This window comes from Chinchilla lanigera, unplaced genomic scaffold (genome assembly GCF_000276665.1).
Source record: "Chinchilla lanigera isolate Chin_1 unplaced genomic scaffold, ChiLan1.0 scaffold00110, whole genome shotgun sequence".
Classification (NCBI taxonomy): Eukaryota; Metazoa; Chordata; class Mammalia; order Rodentia; family Chinchillidae; genus Chinchilla; species Chinchilla lanigera.
Genome location: NW_004955511.1, coordinates 4,095,125 through 4,120,029, shown reverse-complemented (window position 1 = coordinate 4,120,029; position 24,905 = coordinate 4,095,125). Strand labels below are relative to the sequence as shown.

At 50.9% G+C, this 24,905-nt stretch overlaps 1 protein-coding gene across 1 annotated transcript in view; it reads left to right on the top strand.

Moving 5' to 3' along the window:
• Window positions 1-952: 952 nt before the first annotated feature.
• Window positions 953-24,905, top strand: part of Patl1 (protein associated with topoisomerase II homolog 1 (yeast)) — a gene marked incomplete at its 5' end in the record, with an annotated part of 28,237 nt that continues 4,284 nt past the window's right edge. Inside the window, 15 exon segments of the mRNA XM_013506460.1 lie at window positions 953-1,064; window positions 7,563-7,780; window positions 8,094-8,174; window positions 8,722-8,916; window positions 9,826-9,927; window positions 10,343-10,432; window positions 10,628-10,845; window positions 11,978-12,067; window positions 14,118-14,298; window positions 15,055-15,178; window positions 15,591-15,688; window positions 16,225-16,284; window positions 17,561-17,709; window positions 19,269-19,428; window positions 22,958-23,113. Coding sequence (XP_013361914.1) covers window positions 953-1,064; window positions 7,563-7,780; window positions 8,094-8,174; window positions 8,722-8,916; window positions 9,826-9,927; window positions 10,343-10,432; window positions 10,628-10,845; window positions 11,978-12,067; window positions 14,118-14,298; window positions 15,055-15,178; window positions 15,591-15,688; window positions 16,225-16,284; window positions 17,561-17,709; window positions 19,269-19,428; window positions 22,958-23,113 — 2,034 coding nt within the window.

Here is a 24,905-nt window from a genome sequence, read left to right as displayed (position 1 = left end):
AAAATTTAGTCTTCTGTTTGATCAGCAGTGTTTAGAGTATAGGAAAGAGAGGGGGAAAGAATGGAAAATGTAAAGAACGCTTTAAACAATAATGACGTAGTTGAAAAGATGACATGAACATAATTAGCAAGATACGAATTCCGTTGCTAACGGTGTATGAAACAAGCAAGGTAACGAAAGTGTTCAGTGTTAGTTGTCACTATTCCCATGATGTAAAGAGTGTGCACTTAATTTCTTGGACTTCTGAGGAGATACTGAGAATAGATTCTTGATAAACTAGAGAAATGGCATGCTTGGCAGGGGGGATCAAATGAAGTAAGGAATAGGAAATAGAAATCAGGAGAAGGAAACTACCAGAAGCACCCTGTGTCAGGGACATTAGGGAGTAGGGGATAAAAGGTCATCTATACAGAAAGTCAGCTGGCTAGGGCTGCTAGCTCAGTGGTAGAGTGCCTATCTAACATGCAGGATACCTGGGTTCGAGCCCTAGCACTGGAGTTGGGGGGAATCTGTAGGTGGCAGTGGGGTAATGTACCTATAGTTTCCACACTCAGGAGGCTGAGGCAGGAGGATCATTTGAGAGAGCACCAAATCCTAGTCACTAGATTACCAGGGAGGAGGATCACTTGAGCACAGGAGTTTGAGAGTAGCCTGGGTAACAGTAAGACCTTGTCTCCTTTAAAAAAAATATTTTTTGAAGTCATAATGAAACTGTTACATTCATTGAGAAAGGAAGATGATTTTTTTTTTTTTAAAGACAGGATCTCACTGTGTGGTTCAGGCTGGCCTTGAACTCACTGTGTGACCCAGGGTGACCTGAAACTTGGAGCCACCTTCCTGCCTCAGCCTCCCGAGTGCTGGGATTGTAAGCGTGCGCCACCACACCCAGCCTTAGAATGTTCTTTAAGGAGGATGTAAATTTCACTCATGAAAGCTACTGTTCTTGTTTCAGTCTTTAGAGGATTGCCCTCTAGATGAAGATGAAGATACATTTCAGGGCCTTGGAGAAGAAGATGAGGAGATCGATCAGTTCAACGATGATACATTTGGGTCAGGTGCCATTGGTAAGTGACGTTTTTCTGTTACGGCATCTCCTTGGCCTCTTGTTCTTCTCAAGTGCTCTGTCTTGGGGGCAACCTCATTCATTCATTTGGCAGTATCATCTCTTCTTGATCACAGTCAGAACAATACGCCCTTCGCTCAGGATAGTTCATCCTTCTGCCTTGGGTCTCTGGGCCTCTTTGACCTGAGGACAACCACGGATTCTCTAAGCCCAAGCTCCCCAAGCCTGGTAGCTGACAGTGGCCCGTTAGGAGCCCACGGCACAGAGGAGACGAGCGACAGGTGGGCAGATCTGGAAAGCTTCTGTGTTTCCAGTTGCTCGCGTCACTTGTGTTACCACCTGGCCCCACCTCCTGTCAGATCCGTGCCAGCGGATTCTCACAGGAGCTTGAACCCTCCCTAACTGCGTGCCAGAGTTCTGGGTCACCAGCCTCTTTGAATCATCCCCCAACTGTACGCCCCCACCCCCACCCTGAAAAATTCTCTTCCGCAAAACTGGTCTCTGGTACCAAAGAGGTTGGAGGCCTCCTCTCCCAGTCCCGTGCCTCCCAGCTACTTGAGCTGTGCTAGCTGGTTGCCACTGGGAAGAAACTCACACGGTCAGGGAAGTAGACTTTGGAAGAGGCTTTCCTAGCTGAGGAAGAGCTTCCCCAGCAGGGTACAGAGCGTGCAGCTAGCAGACGAGTGGGGACCCAGAGTCTAGCATGTGCCGTGTGTGTTTGGAAGCTCAGCCCGTCGCTGCTTTATTGCACAGCCGTTGCTGTTGTCTTAGAGTACCTCCAGGAAGATAGGAAGCTCATTGTACCAGAGACGTGGGGCTCGGAAGGCTCGTCCATTACAGAAATCTTCCCTGTGCATGGACACGGCAAAATTTTACAGGAGTCAAAAGGAGTAAAAGAGCCAAGCTGAGTTTACGCTGAGTGAAGAGTTGAGGAAGCGATCTTAGATGCTAAAATTTGAGCACAGAATTTACTTGGGACAACTTTGGAACAGTGGACCAATAAATTAAAATGTGTACTTTAAAAAGAACGTGAATAGGTAAGAGTCAGCGCAGATGGTTCCTCTCTGACTCCTGGCAGCGGAAAGCTGCACTCTCAGTGTTTGTGTTGGGCTGTGTAAGTATGTTTGACTCCCTTGGAACTGCAGCACTTGGGTCTGCACAGCCAGTACTCGAAGTTAAACCGGGAGCCAGAGGAGGCGGTTAGCAGTACGAGTGACTCCAGGGTGGCGAGTGGCCAAAGCCAGTGTCTTGGAGGAGCCTGAGCAGCTGCAGTGTGCTTGCGCGCGGCGTGAGCTGCAAAGAGGGAACGCTCACTGCTGTCAGCCGCTCACAGCGTCCCACAGCACGCAGAGCCTGTCCCGATTGTGAGGGGCGCGAGGCAAGTGCAAGTGAAAGCTGGATTCTTGGGAGAGGAGATGAAAGACTCCGGGGAGCAGAGCCGTAGTCTGGGGGATGAGGGAGTCCGGGAGGAACGCAGGACCCGAGATGCCGCTCCCTCCATGGAGATCGAAGGGAAGATGTGAGAATCGTGCCAGGAGCCGCTGGGAATCGCGAGCTGTGTCTCAGAGATCGTTGAGTAGCAATTTACGGAGTACAGTAGTAGCTGCAGATAGTACGTGCTTACCTTAAACTTTTTCTGTTAAAATGCTCTACTGAGTATTAACCACTTTTAGCAAACTTTTCACTAGCGAAATGAAGTTGGTGAAAGTGTTGTACAGATATACTGTGTTAAGCAGGGTGAGTTGGTGCACGCCTGTAATCCCAGCACTTGGGAGACTGAGGCAGGAGGATCATTGTGAGTTCGAGGCCATTCTGGGCCACAAAGTGAGTTCAAGACCAGCCTGAACTGCATAGTGAGACCCTGTCTCAAAAAGACAAAAAAAAAAAAGATATACTGTATTAAGATTAGGCATCACAGTGATATGATGTCAGTTTCTAACCTGGGCAGAAGCGGCTTGGGCTTGCTTTCTCCTAATCTTTTTCCATTTGTTTTTCCTCATGGGGTGGCAATACTGTGTTTAAAAAGGTGTTACAGGGCCGGGGATTTAGCTCAGCGGTGCAGTGCCTGCCTGGCAAGCATGAGGTCGCAAGTTCTATTCCCAGTACCAAAGAAAAAAGGTGTTGCAGTGTACAGAGCTGTATTTTATATAAGAAAAAAGTATACACAAGTTAAAAAGCTCTTGGATCCTCAGTATAAGAATGGGGAGTGAGGGGCTGGGAATTTAGCTCAGCAGCACAGCGCCTGCCTGGCAAGCGTGAGGTCATGAGTTCGATTCCCAGTACTGGAGAAAAAAACAAAAAAGGTAGTGAAAAGGAGTTGTGTGATCAAAAGGTACAGCGATGGTTTTTAAAAATGTTTTTAGATTTATTACAGTGGCAGCATATTGCCGTTAATTCCAGGCTGCTCCCCTGCACTTTGAACACACTTACCTCTCGTTCCTGCCACTTCCTGAAGCAGTGCTGGGAGACCGTGAGAGTGTCTCTGAGAGGTGTGATCAAAAGCACAGCTTGTGAAAACATCTCAGGGCGCCCTCGTCCCCCGTCCTCTCCATGGCTGGCACTGCTTGCCTGCTGGCTCTTCCCCAAAGTCAGAGTGACGTGGAAAGTAGACGTGCTGGATTGGTTCAGGACAAGAGGCAGCCGCAGCTGCGCAAGTAAAGACACTCAGGGAAGAGGACTTCTGGCGCTGCTGGGAAGAGCGCCACAGACAGTGCGATGAGCGTGTTCGAAGTGGAGGAGGGTGTTCTGAGGGGTTAATGCCAAGGGGTCTTCCACTGGAATACATCTTTTTAATAGTTGAATGTATTTTTTCATCACTCCAAGTATGGTTATCTTACTTTGTACCGTGGGGCAGAAAAGTGATTAAGAAAGCCCTCTTGGCAGGCACTTCAGTGCCTTCCTGCAATCCTGCTGCGCAAGAGGCCAGCCTGAGCGACTTAGCAAGATGCTGCCTGAAAATACAGGAAGGGACGCAGCTCAGTGCGAAGGCCCTAGGTTCACTCCCCAGTACTGCAGAAGCGTAGACATAACGCGTCACCAGTGCGGTGTAGAATTGCTGGCCTCGTACGTGTGAGGCTGGGCTTTCACTCCCAACCTTCTGTGCAGAAAAAGACTTTTTGGTCAACAGAGTTAATAATGGAGAAAAGATCACCACAGGTGAACTCTTTCCTTTGAGATCTTTAAAGTAAAAATCTTAGTTCCTTATACTGCCTTGGTATAAATATTATTTTAAAAATTGCTAAGTCACCCTGTGGCTTGTTTGGTGCACCTGTCCAGGTACTCACCTGCATAGCTGGTAGAGGGTAAACCAGGACACAATACCAGACTGCTGACCTGTTTTGATTTTATTTCTGATTCATGGAGTGGGCATCGTGAGTACCTGTTAGTACAGTTGATATTTTAGGTCACTGACGACAGAGCCTGATGTCACCTTTCCTTAAGAAACCAGTCGTTGTCTTCTGAATAAAAAAAAAAAAAAATTGCATCATCTCGGTAACAGAGTGCCGCAGTCCTCCCGGCTCATCCTGTAGAAATGCAAGCTCGAGCTTACCTGGTGGTTGCTGTCTTCTGACGTTCGCCGTGTATGGCTGGCACTCACCGCAGCCTTGGCCGGTGAGTCCTGTAGCGCCCTGCCTGAACAGGGGAAGGAGCAGCGTGACCGCGAGGTCCAGTGAGCAGTTAGCGTGGGCTCTGGCTGTGCTCGGCCGGTGTCTGAAGGGTCGGCACCTCCCGCCTGCGCTGGGAAGCTTAGAGGTCATCTTCTCTACTTCCCTTCTGTTGGGTTTCTCCTGAAATGTACCCCAAATGCAGGACAAGCTTAGAACAGCGAGAGATTCAGCAGCCCACGCCAAGAGGCAGCTTAATTAGTAAAGGGATTGTAGCTGTTTCTCTTTATTTCTGTTATTCTTTTGCCTGTTTGTATCATTTTCACGAATAATTAGTTGAGGTCACACATTGGCATGTCTGAGTGACTCCTGTGAGATCATTTGAAGAAGATACAGGGTGAAATATTTTTACAGTAGAGGATGATCTCACATTCTGCTTCAGATGATTTTTCACAAGAGCAAGAAAAAATTAAAATGATGATGGCAGGAGGATTGCCCTGAGCTCCAGGCCAGCGTAGGCCACATGGCAAGGCGCTGTCTCAAAAAACCTTTCTGTTTCCCTGCTGGGTCCTCACACTGTGCTGCATCCCTCGCCCTGTTACTCTCTGAGGTAAGTTCTCACTGAGTCCTGAACCGCCCAGACTGTGCCCACCCCTGGGCTGCTCCTCCCTCGGCCCCCAGCACCAGTGTTACGGACGCGTTGCCTTTGAGAACAGAGAGACTGTTGGGTAGGACCTGGCGGAGTTAGCCAGCGCGAGCTAGGAAGTGGTAACCCGAAAGGGGTAACGAGAACCTCGCAGCATGGGAAGCGGTAAGGTAACTGCTTCACTGCTGCAATTTGGGAAATGTCAAAAAAAGTAAAATGCCAACGAAAGCAGTTTGTCCTTTCTCAGCTTACTAAGGATGACACAGATACTAATGTCTGGATTGATATTTAGTTACGCTGTTCTTCAAGAGAGGAGCAGTGTGTCTGACGAGGCGTTTAAATGAACGCTGATTTTCGTGGAAAGCAGCTCTTTCCCCTTTGTGAGCACATCAGAGTGTGCTTGGCCGAGGCCGGCGTGATGGAGTGGCTCCCTTAAGCTCTTCTCTGTGAAAGGACACTTCGCATGCCCCCGACCGGCCGTTTGGGGCAGAGGAAGCTCTCGGGCGGGGAAGAGAACCCCAGTGGTGGAGACAAGAGCCGTGGCCCGTGGCCCGAGTGGGGGTAGCTTTGCAGCTCGTGCCCAGGCTTTATCCCAGGGGTGCAAAACGATCCCCGGTGTAAGGGCTCCCTCCACCACGGCTAGTGTGCTCATGTCCACCTCAGTGGCCAGGGCATGTGGTGTGAGTCCTGTAGTACCAAATCTTGAATTTGGAAGTTCCACTTTACTCATTTTTGATCACTACGGTTACATGACATGTTATTCCAGCATAAAAAGCAAATTTTAAATGTTTATAGTCTGCCCCTGAGAAGGAACCAGTCTGTTTACACATTGTCTTCTTTTTGTTTTGTTTTTTTCCGGTACCGGGAATCGAACTCACAACCTCGCGCTTGCCAGGCAGGCACTGTGGCGCTGAGCTAAATCCCCACCCTCCTACACATTGTCTTAAGATTCTAAGATATGTGTAATATTCAGTCCAGTTGTTGGAATGAAAAATTGCCAGTCATCCAAGTGTTTGCCAGTAGGAAATGAATTACATTTTCAACAGAATAGAATCGTAGGTAGCTGTTAGAAAGAATGAAATAATATCAGTTTTATCTATGTGTGCATGCATGAAAAGATGTCCAAGATATATTACTTAAATAAAAAGAAATAAACTGTGCACTTTTTTTTGAGACAGAGTCTTGCTTTGCAGTCCAGGCTGGCCTTGAACTCACTGTGTAGCCCAGGCTGGCCTCAAATTCACAGGATTCTCCTGCCTCAGCCTCCTTAGTGCTGGAATGACAGATGTCCACTACCATGCCTGGGATAATTTGCATTTTAAAAAACACAGCTGTGGGATTATAGGGCACTTCTGTATTCTAAGCTATGTATTTTTGTGATGTAAACCCCTTTCGGCATCAGGCTCCATCAGACCTGCCTGTTGCAGCCTGAGGGGCCCGGAGACCCTAAACCAGTGACCTCTCCCTGACTGTGACTTCATTCTGTTCCACGCTTCCCTTGCTCGTCCTGTTCCCAACCGAATGCAGTCCTTGCCGTTGTCTCCCCTGAGGCCTTCTCCTGGCCGTTCTCCGCCTCCTCACTTGCTCTGGAAACTTTTCCCAGGAAGCGTCTTCTCAGGGTGGACTCTGGTCATCGGAAGTTTTTGGTTTGCGCTCTGCCTCGACGTGCTGGGAGCATTTTTTTGATCTTCTCAGGGAGTCACCAGTCATTCAGTGTCTCTGTTACCCGAGATGTGTCTTTTCCTGCTTAAATGAGACTTAAATGAGGACGAAGTCCCTGTTTCACATAAGTACAAACCAGAGCTGTCATGTAACGGATGCATACCAGATAGTAAGTGAATGAAATAGACAGAGAGGCTTGAGTGGTTGGCAGTTAGAATTTAACAGAAAGTTGTATACCATTAGTGTGGTTTTTTTTACCTTTCTTTGAATTTATTGCCTGAAGCGTCATAAAATCTCAAAACCAACTGGTAGTGTTGCACCCGCGTGTCACCAGCTCAGACATCAGTTCCCACTATGATGTGGACACAGCCAATCACATTTTAAGTGTGGGTCTAGATGCTTCCATTTTACTCCTGGTGTATTTTTTACTCTTCATAGTGAAAAGCCCACTTCTCCGTCAGCTGAAACAATCCATGCGTTCCTCTAAGTGGAACCTGAACTTCACAGGGGAAAACTTCCGGTTTCAGAGACCGCACCTCCTTGGTCCAGCGTGCACCGTTTCTGACTGAGGCGCACTGTCTTACAGACGATGACTGGCAGGAAGCACATGAGCGCCTGGCCGAGTTGGAAGAGAAGCCGCCGGTGGCCGCTGGCGAGCAAGCGGGCAACGGAGAGAGGGATGAGATGGACTTGCTGGGGGACCATGAGGAGAACCTGGCCGAAAGGCTCAGCAAGATGGTGATTGAGAACGAGCTGGAAGATCCAGCCATCATGAGGGCAGTGCAGACCAGGCCGGTTTTGCAAGTGAGTAAGTTACCCGGCCCTGAGAGCTGTGGTAGACCAATTAAACTGTTAAGCTGTTACTAAGCTTCAGTAGACTGTTCCCGTATTGCGCTTTGCCTTTACTAATCACCATGCCACCGAAAACTGATAAAACAGTTTCTGATGCCGGCAGTCCTGGAAGGTGAGGTGGGAAAGCCGTGTTTCCCTGGAGCCCTGCAACTCCATGCCCTCTGGTAGTTGGGGTTCTTTCGGACCTCTGCTCCCCAACAGCCAGTGAGTCATTCTGAGAGCTGCACAGTTCAGATGTCGTGTGCATGTTTTCCATTTTTGGTAGCCGCAGCCTGGAAGTCTGAATTCGAGCATCTGGGATGGATCCGAAGTCCTGAGGCGAATCCGAGGACCACTGCTTGCCCAGGTATTGCATGCGCTCTCTTCCCGTAAAGTTACCCATAACGCCGGGTCGGTGCCTGTGCTCCCCTCCTACCGGGAGAACGCGTAGGCCTGTCACTCGGCAGCGCTGTGCCCACTGCCGCCTGCAGCGCGGACACGCCGTGGTTGCTCCGCCCTTCCCGGGCCTGGGTAAAAGGAAAAGGGAGCTGCTAGAGCTCCTGTCTGTCAGCGTGCGGTTCGAATTACTTAACCAGTCTTGGCAGAGCTGTAGGGACGGAGAAGAGGTGAGTGGTTTTCCAGGGACTGGAAGTGGCACAAATTGTTGACAGCAGAGGGGCGATACGGAGGCGCTCTGGCGAGTGTGCAAGCGTTCCCTGTCTTTATTACGGTGGCAGGTCTGTTACTTTGTGTGTTTTTCAAAACTCAGAGGATTACGCACCAAAGAGAGTGAATTTGTCTATACGTAAATTTAAGAAGTGTTGAATACTGAATATTTTTGGCATCTGCAGAAATGATGAATGGAGTATTTCAGGGAGCTTGTCACTCAGCTTTTTGACCACTTCCTCGGTTAGGAAACGCCCGCGGTGTCTGTGTTAGAATATGCCTTGCCGCAGAGGGCCCCGCAGGGCCCGGAAGATGAGCGGGATCTCTCCGAGCGCGCGCTGCCGCGGCGGTCGACGTCGCCTGTCATCGGGAGCCCCCCCGTGCGAGCCGTCCCCATAGGCACCCCGCCTAAGCAGGTGGCCGTGCCCAACTTCAGCCAGCAGGTACCTCTCCTTAACAGGCCCCAGCCCAGGACAGGGAACCTGGGCAGGGTTACTTGGGAGACGGGTGCGCGGGAGAGGGTGGAGTCTTGGGTAGGCGCTGGATTAGGAAGAAAAGTAGCCGTTAGAGAAGTCAGTGCGGAGAGACACAGTCCCGAGCACCCTCTGCTGCTGCTGCTGCTGCCGCCGCCGCCTTTTCACTGGGGGAGAAAAGGGTCGTTGCCACATGTAGCGCAGATACCCTTCCTGAGCTATTTTCCTGGCTGCCCTGTCCACTGGCAGAGAGAGAAGTGAGAGCTGGGGGGATGGGAACACTCAGCATTGTCCACATCCCTTTTTACCTTTAAGATATCCCTGCTTTCCCTAGAGCCTGTGCAGTCCTGTTCCATAGACTTCCCTCCACCTGAACCAGCAGCTGAAAAGGAAGGCCAATTTGGAAGGTATGGGGGGAGGGCGGTGTCGGTACGGCCCAGTTAGGCTCAGCGCCCCATGACACGGTGGAGTCACGGTGTAGCATGGCATTCCTGAGCATGGTGGCCGGACCCTGGAGGCTTCCAAATAGGACTTAGTTACTCCTCCAGCTTCCTTACCATTCCTTCTCCCTAGCTGCTACCAAAGTAGTTCCTCTTGGAGAGAGTGTGCAGGTCAGAACATCTGCTGGTGCCTCCCTCAGACAGCGTGGAAGGGTGGGGACAGCTGGAGAGCTGGCTGCATCTTCCTCAGTTAAATGACACTTTGCTCGACGTGAGGAAGCAGCGAAGGCTCAGTGTTTGAGCTCCTAGCCGTAGCAGTTTGCTTAGAAGTAGGGCTTTGCGCTGAGTTCTGTGTCTGCCAGGCCTTGAGGGGAGGGCGTGAAGGTGGAGGAAAAGCTGACTTCATTGAGTGCAGTTGTACCTGTGTTTGTCCTGACAGATTCTGTGTCCGAAGCCTGTCCACGTCCGGCCCCCGATGCCGCCGCGTTATCCTGCTCCCTATGGCGAGAGGATGTCTCCAGACCAGCTGTGCAGGGTCCCGGTACGTCACCTCGGCCTGACGCGGCCGGGCAGCGCCTGCGGCACGGTCACTGCCCGTGTGCTCGCTCTTAGGGTGTAGAAGTGCTGGCATCTCCTGAGTGTCAGGTATCCTTTTTTGAAAACAGTCTCTGTATGTGAATTTCTGTCCCTAGGTCAGATTACATAGTTCACTTGTTTAACTCTTTTTTTAAAACAAAGGTCACGCTCATCGGCCTGTTTCCTGCTACTTCGGCCCCTCAGTCTTTTGCTCTCTTGTTCATGTTTCATGGTAGAAATTTCCAGCATTACTTCTTTATAGCCCTTCAGAAAGCTGTACAGTTTGTTTTCACATCGAGTTTATAGCGCATTTCTCTGAGCGCCCTCTTGATTTTCCTGTTCCGTAGTATGGATATAACTTGCCTTTTTCTTTTTTGTAGAACTCTTCCCTCCTGGGTCCACCTTTTCCTGCCAACACTCCTCCTGTTCTCAGCCCCCTGCAGAGAGCACAGCTTCTCGGAGGAGCTCAGGTGAGCCCACGAGGGGCACGGCCAGGAAAGGCCGTCCTGCGGTCCTAAGCTCCCGCGGAGGGTGGCCCTTCCTCTGCACTTAATCACTCCCTTTACTTTGCGCGCGAAGTTATTAATGGAAACTGTCTCGGCTTGGCCGTGGTTAAAAGCGGGGGAGCTTGCGGGTGAACTGAACCAGACCTTGTCCTCTCGCAGCTGCAGCCTGGACGGATGTCTCCCAGCCAGTTCGCACGGGTCCCTGGGTTCGTCGGGAGCCCGCTTGCTGCCGTGAATCCCAAGCTGCTACAAGGGCGGGTTGGGCAGATGCTTCCCCCAGCCCCAGGCTTCCGTGCCTTCTTCGGCGCCCCGCCCCCCGCCACGCCGCCTCCGCAGCCGCACCCTCCGGGCCCAGGCCCTCATCTGCAAACCCTACGGTACAGAAGGCAAACGTGCCTGCCCTTTGATCTGTGGTGTGTCGGGTTCTAACGTAGAGGCCTCTGGGTGTTTGCTGACTGAACTATTTGGAGATGGCGTTGGATCCTCCACTTGGCGATTGGGAGAACGTTTACGTCTCGAGGCTCTCTTGTATCTCACTGAAGAGTCTTACACCTCCGTGTACATTTGTACATGGCAAGTTAATTGCCTGTTAATTCTTTTAAAGTTAGTTTTATGTCTCCCTTAAGGTCATCTGACAGATACACACCAAGGAATTGAGATAGCAGTGCTTAGAATTTAGCTAATCCCTGCACTAGCCAAGTTGCTTTCTTCTACCCTCTGGTTTTATAACAAAGATGGGCTCAAGATCCTGCTTTGGCAAAACTGTTTTGTTGTGTATAATTCTCAAGAGAAATAACCAGTAGAAGATACATAAGTAGAAAAAGTTTATTTTAAGGAGCTGGCTGACAAGTCATAAATCCACAGGGCAGGCAGCAGGCCAGAAACTTAGTAGGAGTTGAAGTCACAGGTTTGAGTCTGAAGATGTAGGCCAGCAGGCTGGAGACTCGGGCAGGGCTTCTGTGCTCCAGTGGGTGCGGAATTTCTTCTAAGAAACTTTATGTCTGCTCCTAAAGCCTTTGATTGATTGGGCGAGGGTCACCCCCACTGTGGAGGTTTGGAGGATTGTCTGTCTCGTGAAGCCAGCTGATGATAAATACTGACCACATGCATAATACGCTTTCACAGCAACATGTAAGCCAGGGTCTGATCAAATAACTGCATGCTGTAGCATAGCCAAGCGGACATGAAATTAACCCTCACCCACGCATTTGCTCTGTCATTCTCATATAGTTACAACTGAGTACAGTAAACCTGTTCAGATATTTCTACTAAACAGGACCCCCCTCGCTAAAAAAATTGTATAGCGTTTACTACTAATTCCCTGAAATTTCATGACCATCCTCTTAGAAGATGAGAATTGGCCTTTGTGGAAAACATGTAAAAATTACAGCTCTTTTGCTATAAAAGTGTCTTTAGAATAGACTCTGCCCAGTCCCATGAATGAGCCCATACAAAGGTACCCTGTAGCCTCAGTGTGACAGCATTGCACACCCTGCTTCCTTCCCCCAGGTCTCAGGCCCCCATGTTCAGAGCAGACACGACTCACCTCCATCCCCAGCACCGGCGACTGCTGCACCAGAGACAGCTGCAGAACAGGAAGTAAGTGCTCACCCCTCCGCCGCTGCACTTCCTCGTGTGTTTACTTACTGCGGGGCTTATTTCACTGGTTAAGTCACATCATAAGTGCTGTCATTTTGTGTGTTTGATACACTGCTTTCTAATCAAAATTTATCTGTGAGAAAAAAATTTATCAGTGAGTTTCCAGCCTATCACAGTTCTTTTGATCATAAGTTGGGATTAAAGTTGAGCGCTGATTTTTTTTCTGCAGTAAACATTTTACACTCCTTGTCAGATTGCCTTCTCATCTCAGAGGTGATCCTAAAATACAGCAGCCACACGTGAGTTCAGGTCTCGTGAGCTCTGTAGTGATCATTCTTCTATTTTTACCTCAAACTATATAATTCTTATTCAGTGAATATAAATACGTATTGATGTGTGTGGCCCCAGCTGTGTACCAGATGCCATAAATAGGTTTTGAGGATTAAAAAAAGAACAGAACAGATAACGCCTCTGCCTTCATGGGTCTATATAAAGTAATTCTATAATTATGCAGCTGTGTAAAATAAGAAAACTAAACATAACTGTGAGATTTCTTCACCCACCAATTTTATTTTTCTGTGAGTGCATGTGATTCCTTCTCACTTTCAAAAATATCTTGGGGTTACATTTGCAGGGGGGAAAAAAGAGGAACCAGCATGGAGTCTTATACAAGACTCAGAGTGCAAACTACATAGCAAGAGAGTAATACATTTGACTGTATTAAAGTCCTAAACCTCTGCGTAACAGAAGCTGTACACAGACATGGTGGGACTCCTGGCAGGAGAACCCCAGGGGGCTCCTAAAGGTGGAAAGATGTTGGAGCTCGCTCGTGTTAGAAGTGTGCACACTAGGATTGGAGAACCACACACCACCGACAGGCAGAACTCCCAAGTGTCCACTTGATTTGGCAAGGCTGCAGTGTGAAAATTCAACAGTAGATAATAAAAGTTGAAAATGTGGCTGTCCGTATCCTAGCATTTCTACTTTTCAGTGTATTTCAGGGTATATTAGAAAGTCACTAAATATGAAGAGCATAATGTTGAGTAAAGAAGCAGGGAGCAGAATTGTGTCTACTGCCATTTGCGTAAAGTTTAAAGATGTACAGAATAATCATATGGGATAGTGAAAGACAGACACACGTAATGCGGGGGCGAGAAACATGTCAGGGAGGGTTCTTAATGGCAGACAGGCGCATGGGTGATTCACCTGTAAATCCGTTTGGGGAAGATTCGTGCCATGGGCAGAAGAGTGGCTCCTCTGCGAAGGCTCCTGAGTGGCCTGTAGCTCGGGGGTAGAGCCCATGCCCAGCTTGTCTGAGGTCCTGGCCCCCAGCCCCAGCAGTGAAAGAAAAACAGCTGGGAACTGCGGTCCAGAGGACACAAGAAGCATTCACCTGTAAATGTGGCCCTGAATTACTGTAATACTGTGTAAAAGTCAAGCAAACTTGGCCATATTTTTCCATTTAGCTGGATAGTGAGTAGTTACTCACGATTTTCAATGAGTTAGAGAGGAATTGTATAGACCTCACGGTCGGATCTGTGTTGAAGTCCCACTCTGCACTGGGATGCCTCTGATTGCCCTGGCCTGCAGCTTACTGTCTTCACGGGGCGCGGAGGAAGCTGCCTGCCAGAGGGTCAGTAGAGCAAGCCTGGAAGCCCGCAGATGGGAGTCTGGAGAGATCACGGCTTTCCTTCCATGGTTGTCGTTGTTTACCTCCTTTCTCTTAAACTGCCTTCTTTTTTTTTTTTTTTTTTTGGGTCTTTTTGAGACAGGATCTCGCTACACAGTCCAGGCTGGCCTTGAGCTCACTTTGTAGCCCAGGCTGGCCTCAAATTAGCAACAATCCTCCTGCCTCAGCCTCCCAAGTGCTGCGATTACAGGCGTGCGCCACCATGCCCAGCTCTTTAAACTCCACTCAGACTCAGTTTTCACTCTGCTTGTAGCAAAAGCAAGGGGGAGTGTTTTCCACTGGCCTGTTGCATTCCTGTGTTGCTAAGAGGCATGGCTAATGTGCCCCATGGGGTGAGCGCCTCTGCTGAATGTTTTCCAGTCAGCATCGGAACCTCAACGGTGCTGGAGAGAGAGGAAGTCACCGCAGCAGTCACCAGGACCACCTCCGGAAGGACCCGTACGCCAACCTCATGTTGCAGCGGGAAAAGGACTGGGTCTCTAAAATCCAGATGATGCAGCTGCAAAGCACTGACCCCTACCTGGATGATTTTTACTACCAGGTGAGTTCCTGGGGTAGTGTGCAGAGGAACAGTTTGGCCCTTGCACTAATAAGGGTGTGCGACACACTGGCAGAATTGCCCGGGGAGCACGCTCAGCAAACCCTGCCTCCATCTTAAGCAAAAGTTGCTGTGCTGTCCGCTGCCCCAGCAGTGTTTCAGTTCCTTCAGCGTCAGCCAGCTAGTTCCTCCCACTAAGAGTATCGGCGAGTCTTCAGTGAAGACCCTTCTGTTGTGTAACTTTTTTTTTATTCTTCGTTGTGTAACATTTTTGAAGGCTGTGCATTTTGGGGGGACTTCTGTGTATCTTGACAGCCTCAGTCATGCTGACACGGAGCTGCATACACCCAGACCAAAAGCCAGGACTTTAATAAAGTGAATTTATAGCAATCTAACAAAAATTAAACGTGGAGTTTTAGAATTTGTTGCTAGTTTCTTTTTTTAACATCTTCCTGTATTTTTGTATTAGTACATTTTAGATGTACATAATGATAACATTCACCATGGGGGGAGAGTTTCAAGTAAGGAACTGTCAAGTGTACATGTACCCGAGGCATGCAGAGTGAGCTACAGATGGGGCAGAGCGCTTGCCTCTTGCGCACACGGCCCTGGGTTCGATCCCGGCCCTGCGGAATGAAAAATCAAATGTGTACGTTTTTAGAGATCAAGTTTTATTTCTGCCACCAGTGTGAATCATTTAGTGGTAAAGAACAGCCCCGGTCTCTGCATGTTTCTTCTAATGATCTTCTCATGTGGTAGAATTACTTTGAGAAACTGGAGAAACTGTCAGCTGCTGAAGAAATGCAAGGTGACGGCCCTAAAAAGGAGCGCACCAAGCTCATCACCCCGCAGGTGGCCAAGCTGGAGCACGCCTACAAGCCAGGTGAGGGCTCGGCTCCGTCACGTGGGGACCCCGAGGTGCTGCCGCGGTGAAGCCCCTCACTGTGCCCGCGGGTGGAGAGCAGTGCTGAAAATGATTTGCAAAGTGCCTCTTAATAAATGCCAAGAGCAGCCTTTATTTGAGCCGAGGTTGAGTGATCTGACTTTTTTTGCTTGAGATTCCATGATTTTCTAGACTGCTCTAATTTGAACTGTCTTTAAAATAGGTAGGGCCGGGATCCTTTTGATTTTTTTTTGATAGTTATTGTGACCAAAAAATGAGAAAGGATGTGTTTCTAATAATAGGTTCTTGTCATAAATTATAAACTAATAAAGAACAGAGGAAAGGCGCGGTCTTCGCGTGCCGCCCTCTGGCGTCGCCGAGTTTTTCCTTGGTTGGCACTTTTGTCCTGCAGTGCAGTTCGAGGGCTCTCTGGGAAAGCTCACCGTCTCCAGCGTGAATAACCCTCGGAAGATGATCGATGCCGTGGTGACGTCGCGGGGTGAAGACGATGTGAGTCAGCGTGCACGCGTTTCAAGGCGCCTGAGTTGTCACCAGCTCTTTCGCGGTCGCGGCGGGATGAGCTCGGGCGCGGTGCGGCTGTTGGTAGTCTGAGCCGGCACGTCCTGCCGTTCTGCTTCCCGCAGGTGTGCTGGGATGTCCGCACCTCCGTTTCTAAGACAGCCGGTCGGGGCAGGGGGAGGGGCAGCAGTCTTGAGACGCGTATCGCTGGCCGCCAGCAGTATCGTTGCCTCAGAAGCAGTTACTGCTGTACTTCCTGTGTGTTTTCACGTGGTCCTGTGGGACCTTCGTTCCCTGCTACACGCAGTAGTGACCTTCGGCGTATCTCTGACTTCAGCCCGATAGTTTGCAAACACCTGGCTCCAGTGAACTCCGTGACCTTTGTCCATACGAGTGCGGTTGTAGGGTTTTGGAAGGACAAGGTGATTTCCACACCTTGGCATTTCCACAGTTGAACCCCCAGATGCATGCGTGGTGATTTGTTCTTGGCAGACGCAGTTTATGCTGAATGTTCTTGTCTCTTCTAGGAGACAAAAGAAAAGCAAGTTCGGGACAAGAGAAGGAAGACGCTTGTCATAATTGAGAAAGTAAGTTTCAGAACGGCTGCCGGCTTTCAGGTAGGAAGTGTGTGCGCCAGCGAGGAAGAGGCAGCAGTGCGGCGGCGCTCCGTCTCTGAGGGGCAGCCTCGCTCGGGCTGTGCCGCACCAGAAGGGCCGGGGCGCAGCTGGCCGGGCGCCGTGAGGGCACCGGTGCGGGCTGAACTGGCGAGGTGCGCTCAGACTCTTGCGAGTTACGAGCTCAGTGTCTTTGGAAGGCAGCGGTACAAGCCTGCTAAAATGGAAATACAGATGACACTGTTCTGGCTGTTGATGACTTACGTGAGTTCACAGGTATATATTGGACATTCCCGGTACAGAGGAAGAAGATAATACACACGTGTACACACACACATTTGGCAGTTGGTCTGGGTCTTTTTGTTCTTGGTAGGGGTTTTTTTGAGACAGAATCTCACTTTGTAGTTCAAGCTGGCCTCGAACTCAAGGCAGTCCTCCTGCCTCAGCCTCCCGAGTGCTGGGATTGCAGGTGCTTACCACCACGTTTAGCTTGGCAGTTGCTTTATGTAAATGCCACATTGAAAAAGCATAGAACATAGTCGATTCGAACACCGAATCACCGGGCTACAAATCGTATCTTTTCTGTTTCTAAGTGAATTTGTGGCTTGGGGCGTGGTGGTTTTATTTTGCCTTCTTGCTTGCCTATTTGCTTGGCACAAGGGTGGAACCGAGGGCTGCAGCCACAGCCCCGGGCCCATTTTGCCTTGGCGGTAGGTTTTGCTGAGGTGCCCAGGCCAGGCGTCAGCTTGTCCTCCTGCCGTGGCCCGCCGTGCGCAAGGCCACCTCGAGGGGCGGGGACTGGCTCCTATGCCATGTTCAGTTTTTCTCTGTGAAAATGGAGATGCTAGCAGTGTTTTTTCCCGGAGAGGCAGTGACTAGCCAGTGCACCTGCAGAGTGCTGGCGCCCTAGTGAAGTTAGCTGTTCCCCTTTGCAGAGGTGCAGAGTGTCCTGTGGCAGTAATGCAGAATGTTACCATTGCAGTGCATTGCCGCGGGACAATTCAGAAAGTAACTGTTTCACTGTCTTTAGCTGCCAGAGGGTCAGGGAGGGACAAAGAATGATGTCTGAAGAATTGCGGAAGTTGCTTGGTGTTTTTCTGCATTTTAAAGAGCAACTTTTTCTCAGCTCAAGTTTGCTGTGGGTTTTCACTCTTGAGTCCGGAGCAGCTAATCCTCCACTGAGTCTCCCGTACCCCATGGGCCCAGCCTGGCGGCTGTGGCCCGCTTCATCTCCCCTCACTCTCCTTAGACCTATAGCTTACTCCTGGACGTGGAGGATTACGAAAGGCGCTATCTCCTAAGTCTAGAAGAGGAGCGGCCTGCCCTGGTGGACGAAAGAAAGCACAAGATCTGTGGCATGTACGACAACTTGCGAGGCAAGCTGCCCGGCCGAGACAGGTGAGCTGTGCACATGAACAGCACACGCGCACGTACGTGCGCACGTGCACGCCCTCTGCCAAGCTGAGTTTACCGTTCCTGCCTTGCCCTGCGTTCTCTCTAAGCACACAGTGTATCTTTTTGGCCAAACTGAAGCCCATTTCATATAAAGTGTTTCCTACCCTTCCAGCCAGAGAGGGGAAAACCCTTCGTCCTAAATTTATTCAACAAATACAGTGTCTACTAGGGTTTGTACTGGGTGCCAGAGATTTTTAAGGAAACACTGTTAGGTTTGGGGGCTGTTAGGCTGTATCTAGTTTATGACTACTAGAATGTTCAACCTTGTAATCCTTTTCTGTTGTTGTTTTGTTTTTCGAGACAGGGTCTTACTTTGTAGTTTAGACTGGCCTCAAACTTGGCAGCAATCCTCCTGCCTCAGCCTCCCAAGTGCTGGGATTACAGGTGTGCACCAGCACGCCTGGCCCTCAACCTTGTCATCTTTATGTATCTACTTTCCTACCAAGGTGCGGACTATAAGCTTTTCAGTGTCCTTGGGATTTCCATAGCACACGTGTGTCATGGAAAGCAGTCGATGTTGCGGTAGAGACGATGCCTGTTAACCTTCTGTGTGTTTCTGTATGTTTTCTCTTGCCCGTTTTCTCTTACCCGACAGAATCCTGTTGATGGTAAATGTTGTGTAAATCCCAAATATTTTATAGATGCAAGAGGACTGTGTTGCCTAAAAAGTCCCTTTCCCTTTACTTGGTCATGAGAACTATTGATTCTTCCAAGCCAGGAGTTGCAAAACGCAACTTAACAAGCACTTTCCTTTCAGCACACGTTGTGTAGTGTAGGCCGGGGGAATAAATGTGGTCTCTCCACAGGTTGACATGGTGTGCGGCCTTTTAAATAACACATAATGTACATTTATTGACACGAAAAAGTCCTTACAGTAAGTGAAGAAAACATCAAGTTACAAACACATGAGAACTTTCTGGGCCCATTGTTTTATGAGAGAAAAATACGTATTACACAGCAAAAAAGCTCTTCAAAGTAGTAACACTTTTAAAGTTAACTGTTAGGTCAGATTATGAATGTTTATGTCTTACTTTGCTTACATATTTTCAGATAGTACTCTATTAACAATGGAATATTTTTGTAGGTTACTTAAAGCTTAATTGTGGCATACCCAGGCGTGGTGGTGCACGCCTGTAATCCCAGCACTTGGGAGGCTGAGGCAGGAGGGTTGTTGTGAGTTGGAGACCAGCCTGGACTGCATAGTGAGTTCAAGGACAGCCTGAACTGTGTAATGAGTTCTTGTCTCAAAGAAAAGTTAATCATGGAAATTGTGCAGGTTGTGGGACCAAGTGTACTTAGTGTGACTGGTGAGATGATGGCTATCTACGTGTGTGAACCCTGAGGTTCGGCTGCGGTCTGGCTCGCGTTGGGGAAGTCGTGCTCGCTCTCCGGAGTTTGGGGCACGGCAGCGGGAGCGCGGCGCCCACCCACAGCCTCCCCGGCCCAGGCGAGGGCTCCGGCTGCTCGTGTGGCCCTGAGTCTGCACTTCTGTCCCTTCGCAGGCCGAGTGACGAGCACTTCGTCCAGATCATGTGCATCCGGAAGGGGAAGAGGATGGTCGCCCGCGTTCTCCCCTTCCTGTCCACAGAGCAGGCGGCCGACATCCTCATGGCCACCGCGCGCAACCTCCCCCTCCTTATCAAGAAGGACGCCCAGGACGAGGTGAGCTCCGCGGCCGATTCCCTCAGGCTTCTGCACAACCTCGGAGGTTCCACACACCCAAGCAGCTGCTCCCCCTTCTGTCTGAACTTCAGCTCTGGAGGTGACTGAAGCAAACCCGCAGTAGTTACTCCAGGTCGGCACTTGAGTCTCACTCCTGCTGAGACTGTCCCTGGACATAAGGAAAGGGGTGGTTCTGCCTGGCTTGGTGCAGCTGTGGCGCTGTAAGCTGCTGCGAGAATCGCTTGGGAAGTAAAGTAACGTGAACCTCCCCGCAAGTGCTGAGTCAGAGTGTGGAGAAGGTGAATCAGGGCTTTTGTATTTCTGACAGGGTCTGCGGCTGAATCGGACTCTTGTCTTGGTTCCTTTGTGAGTAGAAAGCATCGTTCACTGGGCCTTTGTCAGCAGTTTGACATTAGCCTGTAGCTGAGTTGACAGGTGCCCACAGGAGTCAGATAAGGGAGAGGACAAATGTTACGTGAGAGATTGAGAATAATAAAATATATGTGGGTGAGTCTATCACTGCCCAGTACAAGCTGAGTATAACACCTGAGTAGTCCAGAGAAGACAGAGGTGCCAGGATTCCTGTTAAGTGATACACCATGGAAGAGTTGGGAATAATTCCTTCTGTAGACGTTTGAAAGAAAAATTTTTGACCCTTGAAATTCTAGCATGTAGAGCTGGGTGTGGTGGCGCACACCTCTAATACCAGTACTCGGGAGGCTGAGGCAGGAGGATCATTGCGAGTTTGAGACCAGCCTGGGCTACAAGGCCAAGGCCAGCCTAAACTGCATAGGAAGACCCTGTCTCAAGAAGACCAAAAAAAAAAAAAGAAATTTTTAGCATGTAGAAAAATAAGTTTAGGCCTCCTCATTAGAAAACGAAAATTGAGATGAGACAAGCGTATTTTTTAAAGATTCTAAGAATTAAAAATGGGTCAAAGGGAAGTTTAACAAGTTGAGGTTTATACTAGAAAATAGAAAGCCAGGTTGCAAATTACAGCAATTCTCAGACAGATGTGTACTGAATACAGTACTTAATACCAGGCACTAGCTTACGACCTAGAAATTCAGCACCTTGTTCTAGTTGCTAAGAGGTCGGAACACAAAAGTGCCTGCCTTCCTGGAGCTTATCTGCTAGCGAGCAGAATGTGGTTAGAATCAGAGGCTGAGTGTTTAACCTGTGTGCGTTAAAGACAGTGGACTGTGTCTCTGCAAACATCTTCTGCAAGTTCCAGCTGGCTCCAGGTCTGAGCCTGAGAGGTACAGGATAACGCTGGAATGTCTTGTATCAAAAGCAGGAACAGGGCTGGGGATTTAGCTCAGCGGCAAAAGCGCCTGCCTGGCAAGCGCAAGGTCGTGAGTTCGGTTCCCGGTACCGGAGAAAAAAAAAACAACAAAAAGAAAAAACAGGAAAAGTAGCTAGGTGTGGTGCACACACCTGTAATCCCAGCATGCACTCGGGAGGCTGAGGCAGGGGGATCACTGGGAGTTCAAGGCCAGCCTGGGCTACAAAGTGAGTTCAAGGCCAGCCTGAGCTACAAATCGAGAACCTGTCTCAGAAAACAAACAGATGCAAGCAAGTAAAGTAATAGATTACTAGGATCCTGAGAATGCCCAAACAAAAGTTGTTTAATCTGACCAGGCTCCTGTTAACCAAAAATAGGATAATTTACATCAAGAAGAAAAATTACAGTAATAGACTGAAGTAAATATATTCAATTTTTTTTTTGAGTCAGGGTTTTGCTATGTAGTTCAAACTGGCTTAGATTCACTGTGTAGCCAAGGCTGGCCTCCAACTTGTGGCGATCCTCCTGCCTCAGCCTCCCAAGTGCTGAGTTGATAGATACACCACCACAACCGGCTGAATATACTCAATTTTCTGAATTCATGATGATATCAAAAATGTTGGTCACCTTTGAGATTGCTAAGCGGTCGACTCCTCCTGACAAACAATAAATAAAGGAAAAGGGTTAAGCATTTCGCCTTTCTATTATAAGCAGATGTCATGGTAACTGACAGTTGGTAATCCAGAAGAATTTCAGCTAATAAATGAAAAACAGCTAATAAATATAGAAAATAACCACTCTGTAAGGCTTAACACAACAATAATCTAGACAGCAGTCACTGCCGGCTACGGAAGCGTCAGGTAGGGCGCGGAGGGGATTGGACAGCGGTTGGAGCGGGCTGACACCTGGGCCCACTGCCTGCTGCCCCGTGAGCCGAGCAGAGCACCGCGCGCTTCCCGCAGAGCACGCCGTTCTGGCCGAGGGTTTGCACGCGCCCCTCCCCGGCGCTGAGCCCCGGCAAGCAGACGTGTCATTCACAGCAGTTACGGGAAGGTGGAGCAGGCGGCGGAACCTGCCCAATAGGAGCCGCAGAGGCGTCAGCCAGACCCAGACCCGGGACCAACGACCAACCCATAATTTCAGCAGATGGCCCAAAAGAGGAGGTGGCCAGGGCCTGAAGACCTCGTAGGGTTTTTAAAGCGTGATCAGCACAATGGAGAGGGTGAATCTTGTTTGAACGATGATTAGAACAAATCAGCTGCTAAAAGATACTTGAGTCAGTTAGAGAAATTGGAATTTGGAGCAAATATTAGTGAATGCTGAGAAGTTACTGTTGGCTTTCTTGGCGTAGTACTGTGAGCGATTTTGTGAGCGCCGCAGACTGAGGTCGTGCGCGGGTCTCACCTGCTGCCGGGGAGCGCGGGGCACTGAGCCTGGGAAGTGCTGGTCGCTCGGTTGCTGGGGTCGGGCCGGCGTGGGCCGGCGTTCTTGTGTGGCGTGTTGTTGGAAGGGGCAGGTGAGAAGTCCGCTCGCGCAGGGCGGGTCCCCAGGCGGGGCCGGCCTCTCCCCTCGTGCACGGCACGTTTGCATCGCCTTGCTTGGCGGCCTGGAAGCGCGCCTGGTCTCCGGTGTGTCGTCGGCCTGGGCTCCTCCGTGCCTCTGCGCTGTGCCTTTGTGGTCCGGGCCGCGTGACGCGGAGGACTGACAGCAGAAGGCTGGGGGCCACGTCCTCAGGTTGTGCTGTGAGCCACCAGCTAGGCAGCTCTGCTTCCTGATCTCCTCTGGTGACGGTTCGTCAGTTCTGCGTCGCTTCCGGGAGCTTCATCAAGTGGAAGGCAGAGGCCGGGAAGTCCCAGAGCCCTTCTCCGCGCTGTGCAGCTCTGAGCTCGGCTCCGGCAGATCGCAGGCCCCTGTTTCCGCTCTGCCCTGCTGCACTTGGACTCCGGGGACCCCTGTTCACAGCAGGGCCCCGCAGTGGCAGGCATTTGAGCATTAGTGGAATGGGCCAAGACACTGGTATATACTCGAGGGCCTTGGCCCTTGACAAGGGAGATCCCGCCCCCCGGTCTCAGCGTCACGGGGCTTCAGGTGCAGACGGAGGTGAGAACGGTCTCGGAGAAGCTGAGACCTGCTGCCGGGATGCGTTCCGGACGTGGCTGTGCCCGCTGAGCGTCCTTCCGGCAGGCGCCTGCTGGAGGTCAGGAGGGAGCAGCCGGGGGACGTAATGCTGTTTTCTCCCCGCAGGTCCTGCCGTGCTTGCTGAGTCCCTTCTCTGTCCTCCTCTATCACCTCCCGTCGGTGACAGTCACGAGCCTCCTGCAGCAGCTGATGAACCTACCTCAGAGTGCAGCCGCACCAGCGCCCTGCAACCCTCACCTCACCACTGTGCTCCAGAACAAGGTGCCCGGCCCTCCGCGCTCCCCGCCAGCCACCGCGGCCGCGCCAACCTGGGAGAGGCCTCTGGCCCCGTCAGGAGCCGCTCCGCTCGGGCGATACGGGGTGTCAGCCCGGCAGGGTGCTGGGTAGCTCTCGTGAAAGGGATTGCTGGCGTTGATGTCAGGCCCGCAGTCCCGCTGCTCCCGCTCCCCCGCCGTCCTCAGCAGCAGCTCGCGCTTCACAATCGCGCAGGGCCCAAGGCGGCTGTGGGGTTTTCAGCCTTGGCCTTGCTCAGGACGGGCGGTGGGAGGTCAGGGAGATGCGGCGCGGCTGGCCGTGCGCTGTGGGGCCTCGCCGGGAGTTCTCTGGCTTCTCTGCGCACCCAGCGCAGGCGGCTGCAGACTCCTCTGCTCTCACCGCTGCCGTCCCGCAGGCGTCGGTTCCAGCCTGCAGAGCAGGGCCTCCCGTTGGTCTGTGTCAGGAAAGACCCGGAGGGAGCACAGACGAGCAGGAACCGGAACTTTGGCAGGCCAGGTTTCAGCCCTGCCCCGCCTGCCCGGGCACCGCGATCCTGGGTAGAGCATCTGGCTTTGCTGAGCCGGCTTCCGGCTGTGGAGCGGACAGTGCAGGTGTCACCCAGTTGGCCTGCGCGTAAGGAGGCGCTCTCGGCCACACCGCGTAGGGCGGGGAAGTGACACCTCGGGGCCTCCTCTCCCTGGCGCTGGAAACCCCAAGGCCTGCCCTGAGGTGCCGTGCCTGGGAGCGGGCCGTGGAGCCGGCAGCGGTGCAGCATCCTCCTTTGGTTTCTTCCTTTTAATGTTGGCAAAGGCAGTAGAGCACCGTGCGATCGGACAGGGTGGTGGTGCCCGGTGCTTTACCTAAATCGCAGATAGCGGATAGAAGTGCGTGTGAGGCTAACACCCGTCCTTCACAGGTCTGTCGCCGCGCAGCCCGGTCTCCGTTCCCCTCCCTCCTTCACCCATCTGTCCTGCGCTGAGCTCCCTCCCCTTCTCCACAGCTTGCCTCTGCGTCCTGTCTTCCACTCTGCTTTTTGTTTATATTTGGGTTTCTCGTGGAAGAGAGCACAGGATATTTAACCCTGTGTGATTTACGTCCCGGCGTTATGGTCTCGGTGCACCCGTTTTCCTACAGACACTCCAGTCCCTGAGGGCTGAGGAGTACTCCACCGTGTATGACCACCTTTTCTCTACCCCTTCATCTGCTGGCAGGCCTGCGGGCCACGTCCGTGACTTAGTCCTTGAGAATTGCATTGCTGCGACCCTGTGCGTGTGTCGCTGTGATCCGATCCCTTTAGCTCCTTCAGGAAGCTACCTGGGGGGGAATAGCTGGCTCGAGTGAAATTTCTAGCTTTCGTTCTTTGAGGCGTCTCCATGCTGACTTCCGTAGTGGTTGTACTAGTGTACATCCCACCAACACTGGGTACGTAAAGTGTTCTTTTTCCCGCAGCCTTGCCTCTGCTGTTTTGATTTGTTGATGGAGTAAGAGGGACTCCCGAGTGTTGTTTTGATTTGCGTGTCTCTAATGGCCAGCAGTGTTGAATGCTTGTTCATGCATTTATTGGCCCGTTGTCCTTCTGAGAAGTGTGTTCATCTCAGTTGCTCAGTTTTTGATTGGATCTTACATGGGGGGGGCTGTCTAAATTTTCAGATCGTCACGTTTTGCATATCAGTCCTCTGTCCAAGGAGTAGCTGGCAGAAGTTGCTCCCACTCCATGAGTGTCTGTTCAGTCAGTTGGCTGTTTCCCCTGCTGTGCGGAAGGAAGCTTTTTAACTTGGTGCAGCTCCGGTTGTCGGTG